The 15,030-nt window shown below is 42.2% G+C and overlaps 1 protein-coding gene across 1 annotated transcript in view; it reads right to left on the bottom strand.

Moving 5' to 3' along the window:
- GRAMD2B (GRAM domain containing 2B) overlaps positions 1-11,263 on the bottom strand; it is a 93,968-nt gene extending 82,705 nt beyond the window's left edge. Inside the window, exon 1 of the mRNA XM_066603128.1 lies at positions 11,151-11,263. Coding sequence (XP_066459225.1) covers positions 11,151-11,251 — 101 coding nt within the window. The 5' untranslated portion in view covers positions 11,252-11,263. The remainder of the gene's footprint in view (positions 1-11,150) is intronic.
- Positions 11,264-15,030: the final 3,767 nt, after the last annotated feature.

The following is a 15,030-nucleotide window of genomic DNA, read 5'->3' as shown; positions in this document are numbered from 1 at the left end:
GTGCCCATTGTTACAGTACTAGTAGGGTGCACAGGTACGCACAGCGCAGGACTCCCTGACCCTCACCCACGCCAATGTCCCTTCCTGGAGGTAGCCCCAAAGGTGGACAGATCCAGGCCGCCAACAACTGACCCTACGCAGCCTAGTGTCAGGACAGGAAGGAACCGCCGTACCTATGCAGATGACAACTTACTAGTACTGGCAGGCAAGGCCGATGGAATAAACCAACACGACAGGAAAACCACTGAACACAGGCAGAGCTGGATTGAGACATGGTAACTTTCACTGGAGCAGGACCGAAGTCAGACACACAGGGAGCGGAACCAATAACTGGCAACTGCTTGGGCGGAGACCAATCAAGCCGGCCAATCAAGCCAGGCACGCGCGAACGGCCACTCGCTGACCTGCACGTGGGTGCAACACCATCCCAGAATGCCACGGCGAACCGCGCTACTGCCACCCATGGACCCTGACCGGCCTCATGGTAAAAACCCATAATGTGGGAGGTAAAACCATACATTGTTATATGCCACACCCCTAGTGATTCTCCCTGGCAACAATTCCTTTTTGGTAGGGGTGCCCTGTGGTAAGTTTTTTTTTCCCCAGGGGTTCCCCAAGGCTAAAAAAGGTTGGGAAACACTGGCTTACACAATATAATGCAATACAATCAGTATTGCAGTGTATTCTATTATATCAGGCATTCTATTAATAGCAAAAATCAATGACAGCCCAGGAGGCCTTCACAAGGTTGCAGACTGCCATGACGAATGAACAACTGTCTCCGATCCCATTGTGGGTGAACTATTTGGGTGACAGAATTGACTGTGGCATCGAACAGTGGGAATCATAGCTATCTACCCTGTTTCCCTGAAAATAAGACATACCCTGAAAATAAGACATAGCATGATTTTCCAGAATTTTTGAGGATGCAAAATAATTTTTCAGGCTTTTTGAGGATGCTTGAAATATAAGCCCTACACCAAAATTAAGCCCTGCTAACAGTTAATTAAAAAAAGTCAATTTAAATAGTGTCCAGGCAGCTATACATGTAAAAAAGTTAAACCTTTTTGAACAAAAATTAATATAATAAGACACTTCTTATTTTCGGGGAAACACGGTATTGTTGTGGCCTGATGCCAGCTGTCAAAATCAGCCAACACCACTTCTTATAGAGCGAGCTTGGCTCCCTAGCCTACTCTATAAAATGACTTCTGAAAGTGGTTAAAGGGGGTATCTGGGAAAATACATTTAAAAAATATCTAACCTGAGTATAGGTCACCAATATCAGATCAATTGGGTCTAAATCCCAGCACCTCCGGTGATCAGCTGATTGACGAGGCTGTGATGCTTAGATGAACTCTGTACGCTGTCTGCTTTCTTCAGCTGGTGATATTGGTCACTTGGTCTTTCTGTTGCTCAGTCTCACTCAGGTGAATGGGACTGAGCTGTATTATCAGATACAGCTACTTTGCAATGTATGGTGCTGTGCCTGGTAGACAAGAAACAGGCGGCAATATTTACTCGAGTGCCATGGTTCCTTTATACATTTGACTGCAGGGGTGCCAACATGCAACGACCAATCTGCTAGTGATAACCTATCAATACGTAAGACCCGGATAACCTGTTTAATCTGATTAAATATTGAACAACTGCGGGATGTGCTTTAAAAAAAAAAGGAATGATTTGTGGAGACCCCACCTTGCATCTTACAGGACCTAAGGAATCTGCTGCTAACACCTTTGTGCCAGATACCAAAGGACATTTTGAGAAACTTCATGTTTATAAGGTCTGAACTATTTTGCCATTAGGGCACCTACTATGTATTAGTATTCTATTGTATGTTGCAGCCATGGTTTAGCATGCATCTATGGATTTCTTTTGGGAAGTGCTGACCTATTTTATCTTTCTTTGATGTAACATTACTGTCTTGGGGAATTGTCTTAAGATTCTTGCCTTTGAAATTACACCAAAAGCAGTGTTTGTACAGAGGAGAGAGGGAGGGGAGACTAGTGCAACAGAGAAGATCTATAATTCTCTTAAATATCTCCCTGTCACAGGGAAGGGGTGACATGAATTCTTGTTCATGTTATCACTGCCCATTAGAGATGAGTGAGCGTACGCGGAAAAGCACTACTCGCTCGAGTAATTTGCTTTATCCGAGTATCGCTGTGCTCGGGTCTGAAGATTCGGGTGCCGGCACGGAGCGGGGAGCTGCAGGGGAGAGCGGGGAGGAACGGAGGGGAGATCTTTCTCTCCCTCTCTCCCGCCCGCTCTCCCCTGCTCCCCGCTGCGACTCAACTGTCAGCCGCAGCGGCACCCGAATCTTCAGACCCGAGCACAGCGATACTCGGATAAAGCACATTACTCGAGCGAGTAGTGCTTTTCCGAGTACGCTCGCTCATCTCTACTGCCCATCAATCAGAAAGCATATTTGCTCTCTGATTGTCACGTATGTTTTTTTTTCCAGAAAAGGAGTGAAATGATGAGAACTTACTCATCTAATCACTCTATACTGTTTAAGCCCACAGAAGCTGCAATCATTACTAACCCTGGAATCTAAACATTTTTACACAAAATATAAAAACTTACACAAGGTTTTAATTATGAAAAGAACAAAAAAATTCCTAATTCCTTACACATAATTGGTATCTCCACATCTATAACAGCCTGTACCATAAAATATATTATTTATTATAAGCACTGGAAATTCCATAAAAAAGATCCAAAATAGAAGTTTCACTGTAAAATGTATTTTAATTTTAAAAAATTGTGTAATTTTTTATTCCATTTTTGCAATACTTATTTTTTTAATCCTATAAGGGGGCTTTCATTTTACATATTTTTTATACTTGCGTAATAATGTTTGCCAGTATATTGTTGCTGTTAGGGCGTATTAATGGTGTGTCTTACAGGCTTATAAAAGAGCCAGTCTTGGGGACCTTTATCTGGTCTCAGACTATTTCTATAGTCACTAGCTGAGGCCCTTGATATATTATTACATCAGAGTGCGGGAAGGGGTTAATGGGAGTGAGCTGCAGTACAAGTCACAGTTTATGGACAACGAGCAAACATTTTTTCTCTAATCCAAGACAACCAGTTTAAAGCTTTTATCTTTCAGGGAGGCTTTACTTTTTCATGTGGATCATATGGATGATTGATAACGGTGTGCTATGCAGTAATAATTGAAAAACCTGTTTTATGTGTTTACTTAGGTTTATTTTTGCTTGTAGCCATTAGTCACACTGATGTCATTCGGAGTGACTAATATGCGATAACAGAGATATATATTTCATTTAATATCATTGCATAAGATAATGTTCTTGCATATTTCTGCCAGACATCCCCAAGATATCTGCACTGAAAATATATGTACATTTATAAGCCTGTTCAACTGAAATGGAAGAAATCCATAAAACATCACATATCCAAAAATCTATAGAGAATGATATGGACTGTACAAAAAAGCAAGGGTTTGGTAAAAAGCCAGTTCATTCTAATAAGCAGGTATCTATTTCACAGTGGGTAAACAAATGAGAGATAGTGCAGGGACTTGGGAGCGCCACCCGTTAGAAGGCAGCATTCCTACAAGTCAAGGTCAGACCTTTTAACAGGCCTTGCAACATGACTGGAAATATAAGCCAAAGCCAGAGTCTTCTCCAGAAGGAAACGATAACCACGTACAGATAGGCAGTTTCAGGGGCTTTAGCCCCTATTTAGTGCATAGTAAATTCCTAGCTGACTTGGTGAGAGGCCTTTGACGTCGGCCGGGAAGACGCTGCCAAGGCATTGTAACATCTTCCATTTGCATGCTAAATCTCCCAGAGGCGCATGCATGGCCTTTTAAGTCTCTTCTTGCCTACTAGGCAGTCTCCACAAGGAGAAACTGTACACCTCCTGATGCACGCACATAATCTTACACAAAAATTGCTGTTCAGGAGTCTAGGAAATCTTGAAGAAAACCCACATGCACTGACATAACTATAGGGGATACAGGTGAAATGGTTCCATCCTGGCCCACGAGCCTTAGAGGGCCCATAAGGCCTCTCTTCTCCAAATAGGGAGCCCAGTACTATGAATAAAGCATTATAGATGAGAGCTCTGTTACAGGTTTTGTATTGGGGCCCGGGAGCTTCAAGTTATGCCTCTACATTAAGGGGTTAAGAGAAGTTGGGGGGTTCCAAGATAAACCTTTGTACCCGGGCCCATGAGTCTTTAGCTACACCCCTGCCGACATGAGTGCTATAATGGTGCCACCCATAAAAAAAATATATTTACTACAATAGCTGAAATTTTAGTGGAAATACTCTATGAGTTTCATTCAATAATTATAAAAATATTTAGCTTTATTGTATGCTTTTGAAAACTTTCAAAATTCCTACTGATAACAGGATTTGTGTTTATAAACTGCTATAAAGCATTTACTTAAAGCAACCCTCCGGTTTTGGGTAAAAAATTTGAAGCTAGACTTTGAGTAGAGTAATATTACTTGGTACCCTTAGCTTCCATCATTATGCCATGGATCCACCAGTTTCCAGTCCCACCTGCTGTCTTCTAAGATGGTCACAGCACTCTGCTGGCTATCTAAGACACTAAATCTGAGACACTACATGCTCCTCTATGATTAGCTAGTGCTACTCACATGAGCAGTGCTGGCCAATTAGAGACCAGCATGTAGTATCTTTGCCTACCGATGCACTACCAAAGCACAATGTGCACTGAGTAGTCAGAGAAGCGCCATAGTCAACTTAGAAGAATGAAAAGGAACAAATCCCCACCAGAGCAACACAGATGAATGGCACTAGGTAGTATTACTTCCCCCAGTATAACTTCAAATTTTATCTCACAAGTGGAGGGTTGCTCTAAAATTTTAGCACTCTTTAGATCGGTGATGTAGGTACTCTGTGCTCCTTTCAAAGGATAATACTGACTAGAATACGCCTATGTATGAAATAATAGTGATAACCAATCCCATAAAATTGAGACCAGGTAAAATAGAGCCAGGAGAGGCAGCTGAATACCATAATTTTCAGCCTTGGGTTCTGTTCACACGTGTCATATTTGCTGTATTTTTTTGTAAAAATCACAAATATATACTTTTGCAAAAATATTTTTACAGAAGATTGAGGCAAACAGATGACAACTTGTGTGAGTGAGCACAGCTTTTACAAGTCACTGGGAAATTGTCTTGAATGTCAAGTCTACATTTGAATACTATTCATTTAAATAGATTTGTGATGTGCAAAAACATTGAATACAAGCCCGTAAAATATTACGCTGCTTATGTAGACAGGTTTTAGAACTCCTGGAAGGAATCACATTTGCTTTTGTTTCTTTTATTGCCTTGTCTCACTGAAGAAAAAGAAATTCACATATGAAGCTATTAAATTTGAGGTGAGATTTCTGACTTTTCAAATACAGTATATAGAACAAGCATCTACTTTAATATTTCATTTAAGAAGTATTCAGCCCCTAGTTTTCATGTTTCATTCTGTAACATGATATCACATTGACGGGAAACTGACATTTTGATAATAATCAATACAAGAAAACTCTTTATTTTAAACTGAAAATAGTGGGATTTGCATTCAGAATTATTAAAGACAATATCAAAGATTGATTGATGCTGTCTCATACAGCTTAATACTAGATCAGGCAGGCAGAAGATGAGACAAAGGGCTCATGTCCATGACCGTGTTTTCACCACGGGGCAATTTGGTGCATTTCAAGATTTCTCTAAGTCACGCTCCCTTGCCCGGACACTTTTCAAAACAGTCTATTGATGTAACATTACTGTCATGAGAATTTGTCTAACCACCAACTGGGCATCCACAATCAGATGTGGTGCTAGCTACTCTGGGTAGCAGATCCAGGGGACTATAGAGCATCACCCTTTAACCTCTGATAAAGCGATCTAGTCCTGCTATGAATCCCCAGGTTGTGTCCTCATTGTGGTCGCTGATATGGTGGCGTAAACCGACTGTAGTGTCAAGCAAGCCAGAGGTCGATACCAGGAAGTCAGAGTATGACAGAGTCAAAGGCTAAATCACAATTGGAGCCAGGAACAAAACATGGTGGCAAATACCAGGAGGACTTCAGAAACGAGAACCGCAAGCAAATGGGTAGTCAGACAAATCCAAGGTTGGAATCACAGAAATCAGTCCATATCACTGAGATAGCAGATCAGGTTGTGAAACAATAAATGGCATAGGTAGTCCAAACAGAGGAGTTTGAATAGAAGGCATAGCAGTCTCATAGGCTGCTGGAGAGCAATAATAGCAATAATAGCTTCTGTGCTTTAAAACGGGAGTGATTATCGCTCAGTGAATGGATGCAGAGCAGGCTGGCGATTACTCTGACTCCATTCACAGTACATAAGTTGTCATTCAAAGATGAATAACGGCTTGCTTACAAAGGACAATTATCATTTGTTTTGTATGTCTGCACAATCTGAATGATGAATGATCATTCACCGATCAGTCACTTCAGGCATTTGCACTAAAACAATTGTCGCTCCCATTCCCGCAGCCCAGTGAGAATCTGAACAATAATCGTTCAGTGTAAAAGGACTTTTGCACAGACTGATCTGTTGACCTGTCAATCAGGCTCATCCAGCACACAAGAAAACCTCTAGATTTAAATACAAGCACACATCAGAGTACATTATACCGAATTGTCTGGATGGCTATAGGCTCTGCCCACATACCACCCAGCAGGTTCACTGCTACCATTGCTGTCCAGATGGCCGCTAGGGAGAGCATGGATATGTGTTTTACAAATGAGGGGCAAATAGTATCTAAAATACATAACATATATGATGCATGCGTTGTATAGTTTTTTGCAAAAAGTAAGTTAGAATTTTGGAGCATTTAGCTTAGTAAATCTTCCACATCATACTTTGATACAGAACTATGATATCAAATTGCCTTTATGATTCACCTGCTTCAGAGCAGCCATGATAATCAATGATCAATGTTACAAAAGGAAATGATCAATGATAAATTCTACAATTATACAAAAATTGTCTATCCTTTGTACTGTTCATTACTAGTATTGTCTGAAAACTGCATCAGACTGCACTGTCTGTACCAGGATGTCTGTACAAATCTAGATATCAGCATCCAGTTTTGGTAGCATCAGAAATTGATGCTAAAGAGGGTTCTTCATGTTATTAAATTCAATGATCCATTTACTTTTTCTCTGTGAATTATAACTGCAATATGAGATAAACATGAAAGCATCTCTGCTTCCATGAACAACATAAGCCTCATCTGTAATGAGCAGCTAAAAATTAGTGCCCATAAAGAAACATAGAATATGTGCAAAAAAGTGCTGAAAAAAGTCTCCGTGCTTCATGGATTAAGGCAAAAAAGGAGCCACTGGAGCTATATAGCAATCCAAGTTTATATTACTAAGGCAAAATAAAAGTATTCTATTGCAACGCGTTTCGGCACCTTGTTACACTTTTTGAAGCATAAAATACAATCAAGAGGAGCATGTATTTATACATAATCATATGCACTTACTTGTTAAGGCCCATTTACACCGACGAATGTCGGGCAAACGATGCTTGACACTGCTGCACAGGAGCGAGTATCGCTGGCTCGCTCACAGAGCGGCCAGCAGGGGGCTGGGGCGGGGTGAGGAGCTTTCTCTCCTCACTTTTCCCCGCCCCTCTCCATTCACTTTAGCAAACGCAATCCTAGGCAGACGGCCGCGCGGCAAACAAATCGCGGCATGCTCTATTTCTGTGCGGGTCTCGCAGAGCCCCGCACAGAAATCTCACTCCCCGGCCGCCGGCTCCGGTCTGCGCATGCGCCGGCTGCCCGGCAGCCAGCACATCAAACAGCCGGGGCCGCGGGAGCAGGTGAGTGCCACGCTGCTCTCTGCAGATGCTTAGGTCCGACCCGGCCTAAGAATTCACGCAGTCGGATCTGACCCGGCTGTCTGCAGGCGGCCTTAGGCGTAATTACTGGAGAGACTGCATAGAACATTGGTGAGAGATCAGCCGCAACACCAACTCCACCCGGTTGAGATCTGGGACTCAACCAAGGCTTGAAGGCTTGAAACAAAAATTAAAAGACCCCGAGACTCAGCTTGCAGGTATATATATATATATACATACACAGAAACACTAACAGTAGAAGAGAGAAAGGCAGCACAAGGACAAGAGAAGAAGCAAAGAGAGAAGAAAGAGAAAGAGGGAGAGAAATAGAGCGAGGGGGTGGGAGAGAGAGGAGAGAAAGAGGAGAGAGATGGAAGAAAGAGTGAGAGAGAAAGTGAAAGCAGAGAGAAAGAGAGAGAAAGTGAGAGGAGAAAGAGAGGACAGAGAGGACAGAGAGAAAGACGGATAGAAAGAGAGAGAGCAAAAATAACAGTGGGGAGGGGAAAGGGGAACAATCAATTGCTCTAAGCAGGAGAGGGTAATACTCCACTCTCTCATTCTCTGCCTATAGACGCTGAATCAAGGAAGAAAACTCTGTGGACTCCATGAAGCTCTGCCATGGATGCCACAGAGTGAGGAACTCTGTCAAGCTCTCATTCGTCTCAGCAATCAGTTCCTCCATATAGATGATATGACTGACCTCTGCTGCCCATTTTCAGAGAGAGGGCACCACCGAGAATCTATACTTGCCCAGAGTCACCAGCCTGGCGGCAGTGAGAGGGTTACTCAGTATGCCCTTCTTAACTGGAGACAGCCAGCCTGGGATAAGGGTGAAAAGGGTCACTTATGGGGTGTTTTCATTCTGTTTACCCAAGAATGTCCCATAGATATCCAAGTTGCATTGCCAAAATCACTTAATGGGTTGGCATTTCCACCAAATGTATAAGAGGGTTCCCTGCTCCCGATTGCATCGCCAGCACATATCAGAGTCACCAGAGAACATGTGAGAGTTATCTACCAGGGAATGAGTAGATAAACTTTATAGTTTTTCTCTCTAACCTAGGATGACAAAGAATCATATGCACTTACTTGTTAAGGCCCATTTACACCGACGAATCTTCACAATATCACACTCTGAAAAAGTGACACTCAAATCCTGTTCCTACTTATAGAAAAGTAAGGCTCTGCCAGAATCACAAAGTTGTAGTAGATACTGATACATATGGACTGTGGATTTTTACTTAATGTGTTCAAAGGACATGACCGCTACAAGTGTTTGTGTCTTATTAGTTTAGTTGGATTGTGTTTGTCTAGGATTGTGACTTGGATAACAATCAGACTTCATTTTATTAGTAATCGGTCGTAATTTCAGGTAATTCCAAAGTGTTCACTTACTTTTTCTTGTCACTGCACATATCATATACAAATAAATATACAGTGTTTAGTGTATTCTTGTGTAGATTTTCCTTTCATCTGGTGTCTCTACCCGAGGGCTGCCTAAAGGCAGCGACCAACTATGTGTATAATTAAGCCTAACCCTGAACATGAATGTTTCCATTCACTAACACTAAGTAGAGATCATCAAAATGATGAGGAATTGAAACACAAAATATATGACAAAGTTGAATTCCAGGCCAGCGGTGTTCTAGTTTCGTTCTTTGTCTTTCTCGACACAGTTCATTAAGTGAAACAAATGACCAATTACAAGGAGGCCTGCATGTTCTGTCTATAAGCCTAGCCCAGAGCTGGACATGCACATTAGACAGAAGTAGGTTGCTAACTGAACAACCATTAAATGAACAATCGTCTGGTAAACGTTCATTTCACAGATGCAGCAATGCACATTTTAGCTCTAATTCGCTATCACAGTTCTTCAAACTAGCCATACATTTTCAATGACACCGGGCGAACGACAAATGATTTTTCTAGGAACATTCATTCAACAAAAGATTGCTTGTTCATGAAAGATCTTTCTTTGAAGGAAATATCTTTCATCCGACTATCAGCCGAAAATTTCATTTGTGGCCAACTTCTTTCTGCCTGTGTATCATTGGCTGACTGAAACAATCATTCAATGTTAAATTTTTATGTTATTCTGTAATTTTTTAAAACTTTTTTTAATAACTATTTTTTTAACATCTATGTCCCCAATGAAATCATATAAGACCTATGGGGGTCATTCACACTTTTGTATTCATTTCACACTTTTAAACTGTTACTGGGACATCCATAGGAGCCAGGGGATAATATTCTTCTAGTGTGACATTATTCACATGCAGAGCTGATCTGGGTCTACTAAGACCCAGCAGCTGTGCCATGTCAGGGGTTGTCTGGCGATCATGTGATTACCAGGTTGAATAGTGGAAACGGCACTGCCACTTACTCTATTCATTACATAGCACTTATTGCTATGTAGCCTGCAAGAGAGATGGCAGAAGCTATTAAAAACCTGCTTACGTATGCTTCGGGTCCTCGGCTGTCACAGACAACTGAGCACCCAACCTGCTTTTGTTAGATTCCAGGAGCTGTAATCCCACATAGTATATTTATTATTGGCCGGGATTACAGTTTATCGGGCTAAGGATGAGTTTAGCACATTAGCATATATTATAATAATAATAATAATCTTTATTTGTATAGCGCCAACTTATTCCGCAGCGCTTATTATCTGTTAATGTAATAACTGTTCAAGTTTGTGTTCCCACACAGCTGAAACCACTTGTGGTTAAAATGCCACTTAACCACGGCTGCCAATAGCTGCCCGGTCTTGTTGGCATCATTCAGTAGATGGGCGGAGTCTCAGCCTCAAGCCGATTTTGCTCCATGGGAAGGCAGCCTACGAAGTTAAAGAGGCTGTCCGATTTAGCTGACCCAACTTCAAAATTCCCGATTTAGGTGTAGTTCTATCTTGGTCTGATTCACTTCACTCTGCTATCAGGTCATTGCACTTGCTGCAAAGCTAACATGTCACCACAGCTATTTTTAGAATAATGAATAAAAGATTAACGTAAGCCACACTTTAGAATACACAATTGACTTATTCAAGTAAAGTAACAACACACTCCAAAATGCAAGCACTTCATTACAACCAAGGCCATGTTTATTCTGCTATTGAATGTTACCTAATGTATTCACTGCTTTTTCCCCCTTATACTTACGACAAGCTATGAGTTATGTTACTGTATATAAAAGAGATCATTAATATCGTGGTTTACAATCTAGCAAGCATTGTATATGGCATGCTTCGGATTAATAAAACATGACTTACCTTAAGAAGACAGATCCAGAGCTGTCTGGGGGATTCAGAGGAGAGTAATTTGTTGGACTATCATCTACGAAAACAGAATCTTCTAAATACGACTTCTTCATTTTCCTCTTAGTTTCCTGTATACAAAAATAACAAAACTAGCCGCTAACAAGGTAGCAAGCTGTGAATATGATCCAGGCAGGTATGTCGTGAAACAGTAGCTTTTACAGCCCCGGAAATACTGCACGCAGCAGGCTTGAATACATGTCACTCCAGTCTCTCTGCCTGTTAATAAGTAACCTGTAAGATTTACGAATTATGCAGATTTTATTTGAGGTCAACATTCTTAAAAACCAAATAAGCTGCCAAAACACGACATGTACTTCAGTCTGTCAGAGTGCTCCATTGTTTAATAGCTTGTTATTTTTCATTGGGTATTATGAAATCATTGCTTTTGAGCGTGTAAAGTCACTAGATAGGCTAATCCATACTGGATGGTTATTGATTTTGCACTTTCTATATGCACTTGGCTTCAAGCTAAATGTTTACTCACTACTTTTAAACCATTAGTACACAGTCCACAGGACTGATTTCCTCTTCCAGATCATTGGTGCAATAATCGTAACTCATTGCCAGAGTGTCGTTCGTATTGTGATTATACCTTCCTAGAATTATTACATCATCGCCTATTTACTGTCTGGAGATCAATAAGCACACGATATTATCAACATTTGGAATAAATGTAACAAGTATTTGCCACATAATGTGCTGCAGAAATCTGAGGCTGAGTCTTAGAATTCTGCTGCGGATTTGCATGCAGAGCAACATGTGGATTTAGCCCCATTAAATGGGGCAAATCCATGTGCAGTCTTTAGACGTGGCTTGAACTTGCAATTGTTCTTTTCAGGGTGCACAGCATTTTTGGGGGCACATATCTTTTAGGGGGCACACACATACTTATTGTGTGGGGCACATACTTTTCACGGAATACATACTTTTTGAGAGTAACATTTTTTGGTAGGGGACACATACTTTTCAAGGGGGTACTTACAGAAGTGTGCAAAAAAAATTGCATCACATGCTCCATTTGGTGTTCGGTACTGAAAACAGTAAGTAAGCTACATAAAACGGAACTGTGGTAAATAAATAAAAAAAAATTAAAATATAATTTTAATTTTACCTAATTTAAAAAGCATTTACAACAGTTCACAGAGGGTTTTATGAAGCTTACTTACTGTTTTCAGTACCAAACACCAAATGGAGTGTGTGATGCAGTTTTTTTGCACCTCTCTATATTTCTATGGAGGACATATTTTTTTAGCGGTGAGTCATCCCCAATATGCATTGCCCATTATACATAGAGGATTATATTGGAATTAATCAGTAAGTCTAAGGGAATGCCATCTCACTTAACCCAGGTACGTACTGTAACTAATGTAATGGTAAATAACTTAAAGGGGTTGTCCGGCCATAAACATTAGGTCTCATTACTTCTGTTTGCCCAATACAATGCACTTTGTAATATACATTGTGCATTGTAAATTAGGCAAACAGAAGTTATTCACTTACCTCTTGGCTGCCCCCCCCTGTGTTGCTCCTCGGTTGCCATGGGTTCCGACAAGTCTCTTGTCCTCTTCTTGTCGGGACGACGGGGACTGCGCATGTGCAGTAGAACTTCAGCCGCTGGGAAGCTCAGGGGAGGCGTGGCTGCTGGCTCTTCATCTCCAAGGTAAGAATGAGTGGAGGGGCGGGCTCTCGCGGGGGGGGGGGGGGGGGTGGAGAGGGAGAGATGGATGGATGGATGTGTGCAGGGGGGTGTGTGCAGTGATGTGTGTGTGTGTTCGTGGTGTCTGGAGACCGGCTGTCAGAAGTCCCGGGGGAAGGGGGGGTGTGTGGAGAGGGAGAGATGGATGGATGGATGGATGTGTGCAAGGGGGGGGGGGTGCAGTGATGTGTGTGTGTGTTCGTGGTGTCTGGAGACCGGCTGTCAGAAGTCCCGGGGGAAGGGGGGGGGGGGTGGAGAGGGAGAGATGGATGGATGGATGGATGTGTGCAAGGGGGGGGGGGTGCAGTGATGTGTGTGTGTGTGTGCAGGGACCCGGCTGACAGAAGTGTGTGTGGGGGGGGTCATTGTGAGAGGGGCACTATGAGGGCATGTGTGTGTGTGGAAATGTTTTACTTTACTTTAGCAGGGGGCGGGGCCTGGGCGGGGAGAGACTGTAGAGCAGTTCAATAGAGGTGGGCGTGTCGTGGGCGGGGCTAGGACATGAGCTGAGGGAAATCCTGCCTTTTCATGCCTCTTACTACCATCGGGAGCGCGCACACAGAAGAGGGAGAGCGCAGAGCATTGTGGGAAGGCAGCACAGAGGCGCCATCTTTGAAAGCTGCAGTGAAGATCAGAATCTAAGGTAAGAAACTGACATTGCAGCTGATCTGCCGGACGGTTTGAGCCCCTGTATGCTGTCTGTTACTATCCTTACTGAAAGGAAAGCAGCAGCATTATAAAAATTTTTACCCTGTGTGGCCGGACAACCCCTTTAAGGTGGGTTTACACGGGAAGAATGTCAGGCAAACAATGCCAGACACTCATCACTGTGTCTCCTCGCTCTCAAACTCCTGCACGGCAGCTAGTAGTGCTGGCTTGTTCACAGAGTGGCCAACAGGGTGGCTGGGCGGCTGCAGGAGATTTCTCTCCTCGCGCTCCCTGTCCCTCTCTATTGACATAACACAGCGGCCGGTCAGTACTTAAAAGTCTGCTATTTAAACTAAATGATGAGCGATCGTCTCATTGTCCATCGTTTATGCAGCATAAACGATGGACAATGAGACGATTGCTCATTGTTCAGTGTAAATAGCAGCCTTTCAGTACTGAACGGCCGCTGTATTATGTCAAAAGAGAGGAGCAGGGGAGCGCGAGGAGAGAAATCTCCTGAAGCCTCCCCGCTGAGAGCTAGCAATACTAGCTCCCGTGCAGGTGCAGGGTAGCTAGTATGTGCGGGGACAAGTGTCGGGCATCGTTTGCCCGACACTCATCCCATGTAAATGGGCTTTTAGACTTTTTTCCTAATTGATTGTTGACGCTATCAGGTGGGAACTACCTTGATCTATTGCTGAGTTTTTAAAGGGGTTTTTCAACAATAAGAAAAAGTGGTTGCTGAGGAAGACACAAAATAACAAACTAAATCATATTCACCAGTCAGATGTCACCTGTGCCCTTCACAGTTGCTCTTCTTCCCTCACTCTGGGCCTTGGGCAACCATGACCCAAGGCTCATTGTCATTGGTCATAATTCCTTTGACCTTTCTTGGTATGTACTAACCACTGCATATTGGGAACATACTACAAGACTGGCCATTCTGAGATTCTGACCCTGTTACCTAGTAATCACAACTTGGCCTGTGTCAAAGTCTCTCAGATTCTTACAATTGCCCATTTTTCTTACTTTCAACATACGTGAAACTGACTGTTCAATTACTGCCCAATATATCCCCCCCCCCCCCACAGATATTATAGTAATAAGACTTGTTATTGTTCATTTCCTCTATCAGGGGTTCATGGTTGATTGGTGTATGTTATTTTAGATTACTTGTGTTCTTCATTCTTATGTAATCTTTTATATTAATGTTATACTACATTGTACTCTTTGTTGCAATTGATTAAAAATGTATTATTTATTTAAAACAAGCATAAAAGCACTGTATTATTTGTAAAATGGAAGATTTAGATAAGCAGTAGTCTGGTTTGACCGTGGTTCAATCATAATGACCGGCAGCTAGAGTGCTCACACTTTCTATGACTCAGACATTTATAGCATAATAAAATTCACAAGTGGCATTTGCATGCCGGAAAGGGGAAGAGATTCAAAGTTTCATGTCACAAAAATGTGCAATTTCAATCATTT

Source organism: Eleutherodactylus coqui, chromosome 5, assembly GCF_035609145.1.
Source record: "Eleutherodactylus coqui strain aEleCoq1 chromosome 5, aEleCoq1.hap1, whole genome shotgun sequence".
Lineage (NCBI taxonomy): Eukaryota > Metazoa > Chordata > Amphibia > Anura > Eleutherodactylidae > Eleutherodactylus > Eleutherodactylus coqui.
The sequence above is the reverse complement of the archived record's forward strand: the minus strand, read 5'-3'. Positions and strand labels throughout refer to the sequence as shown.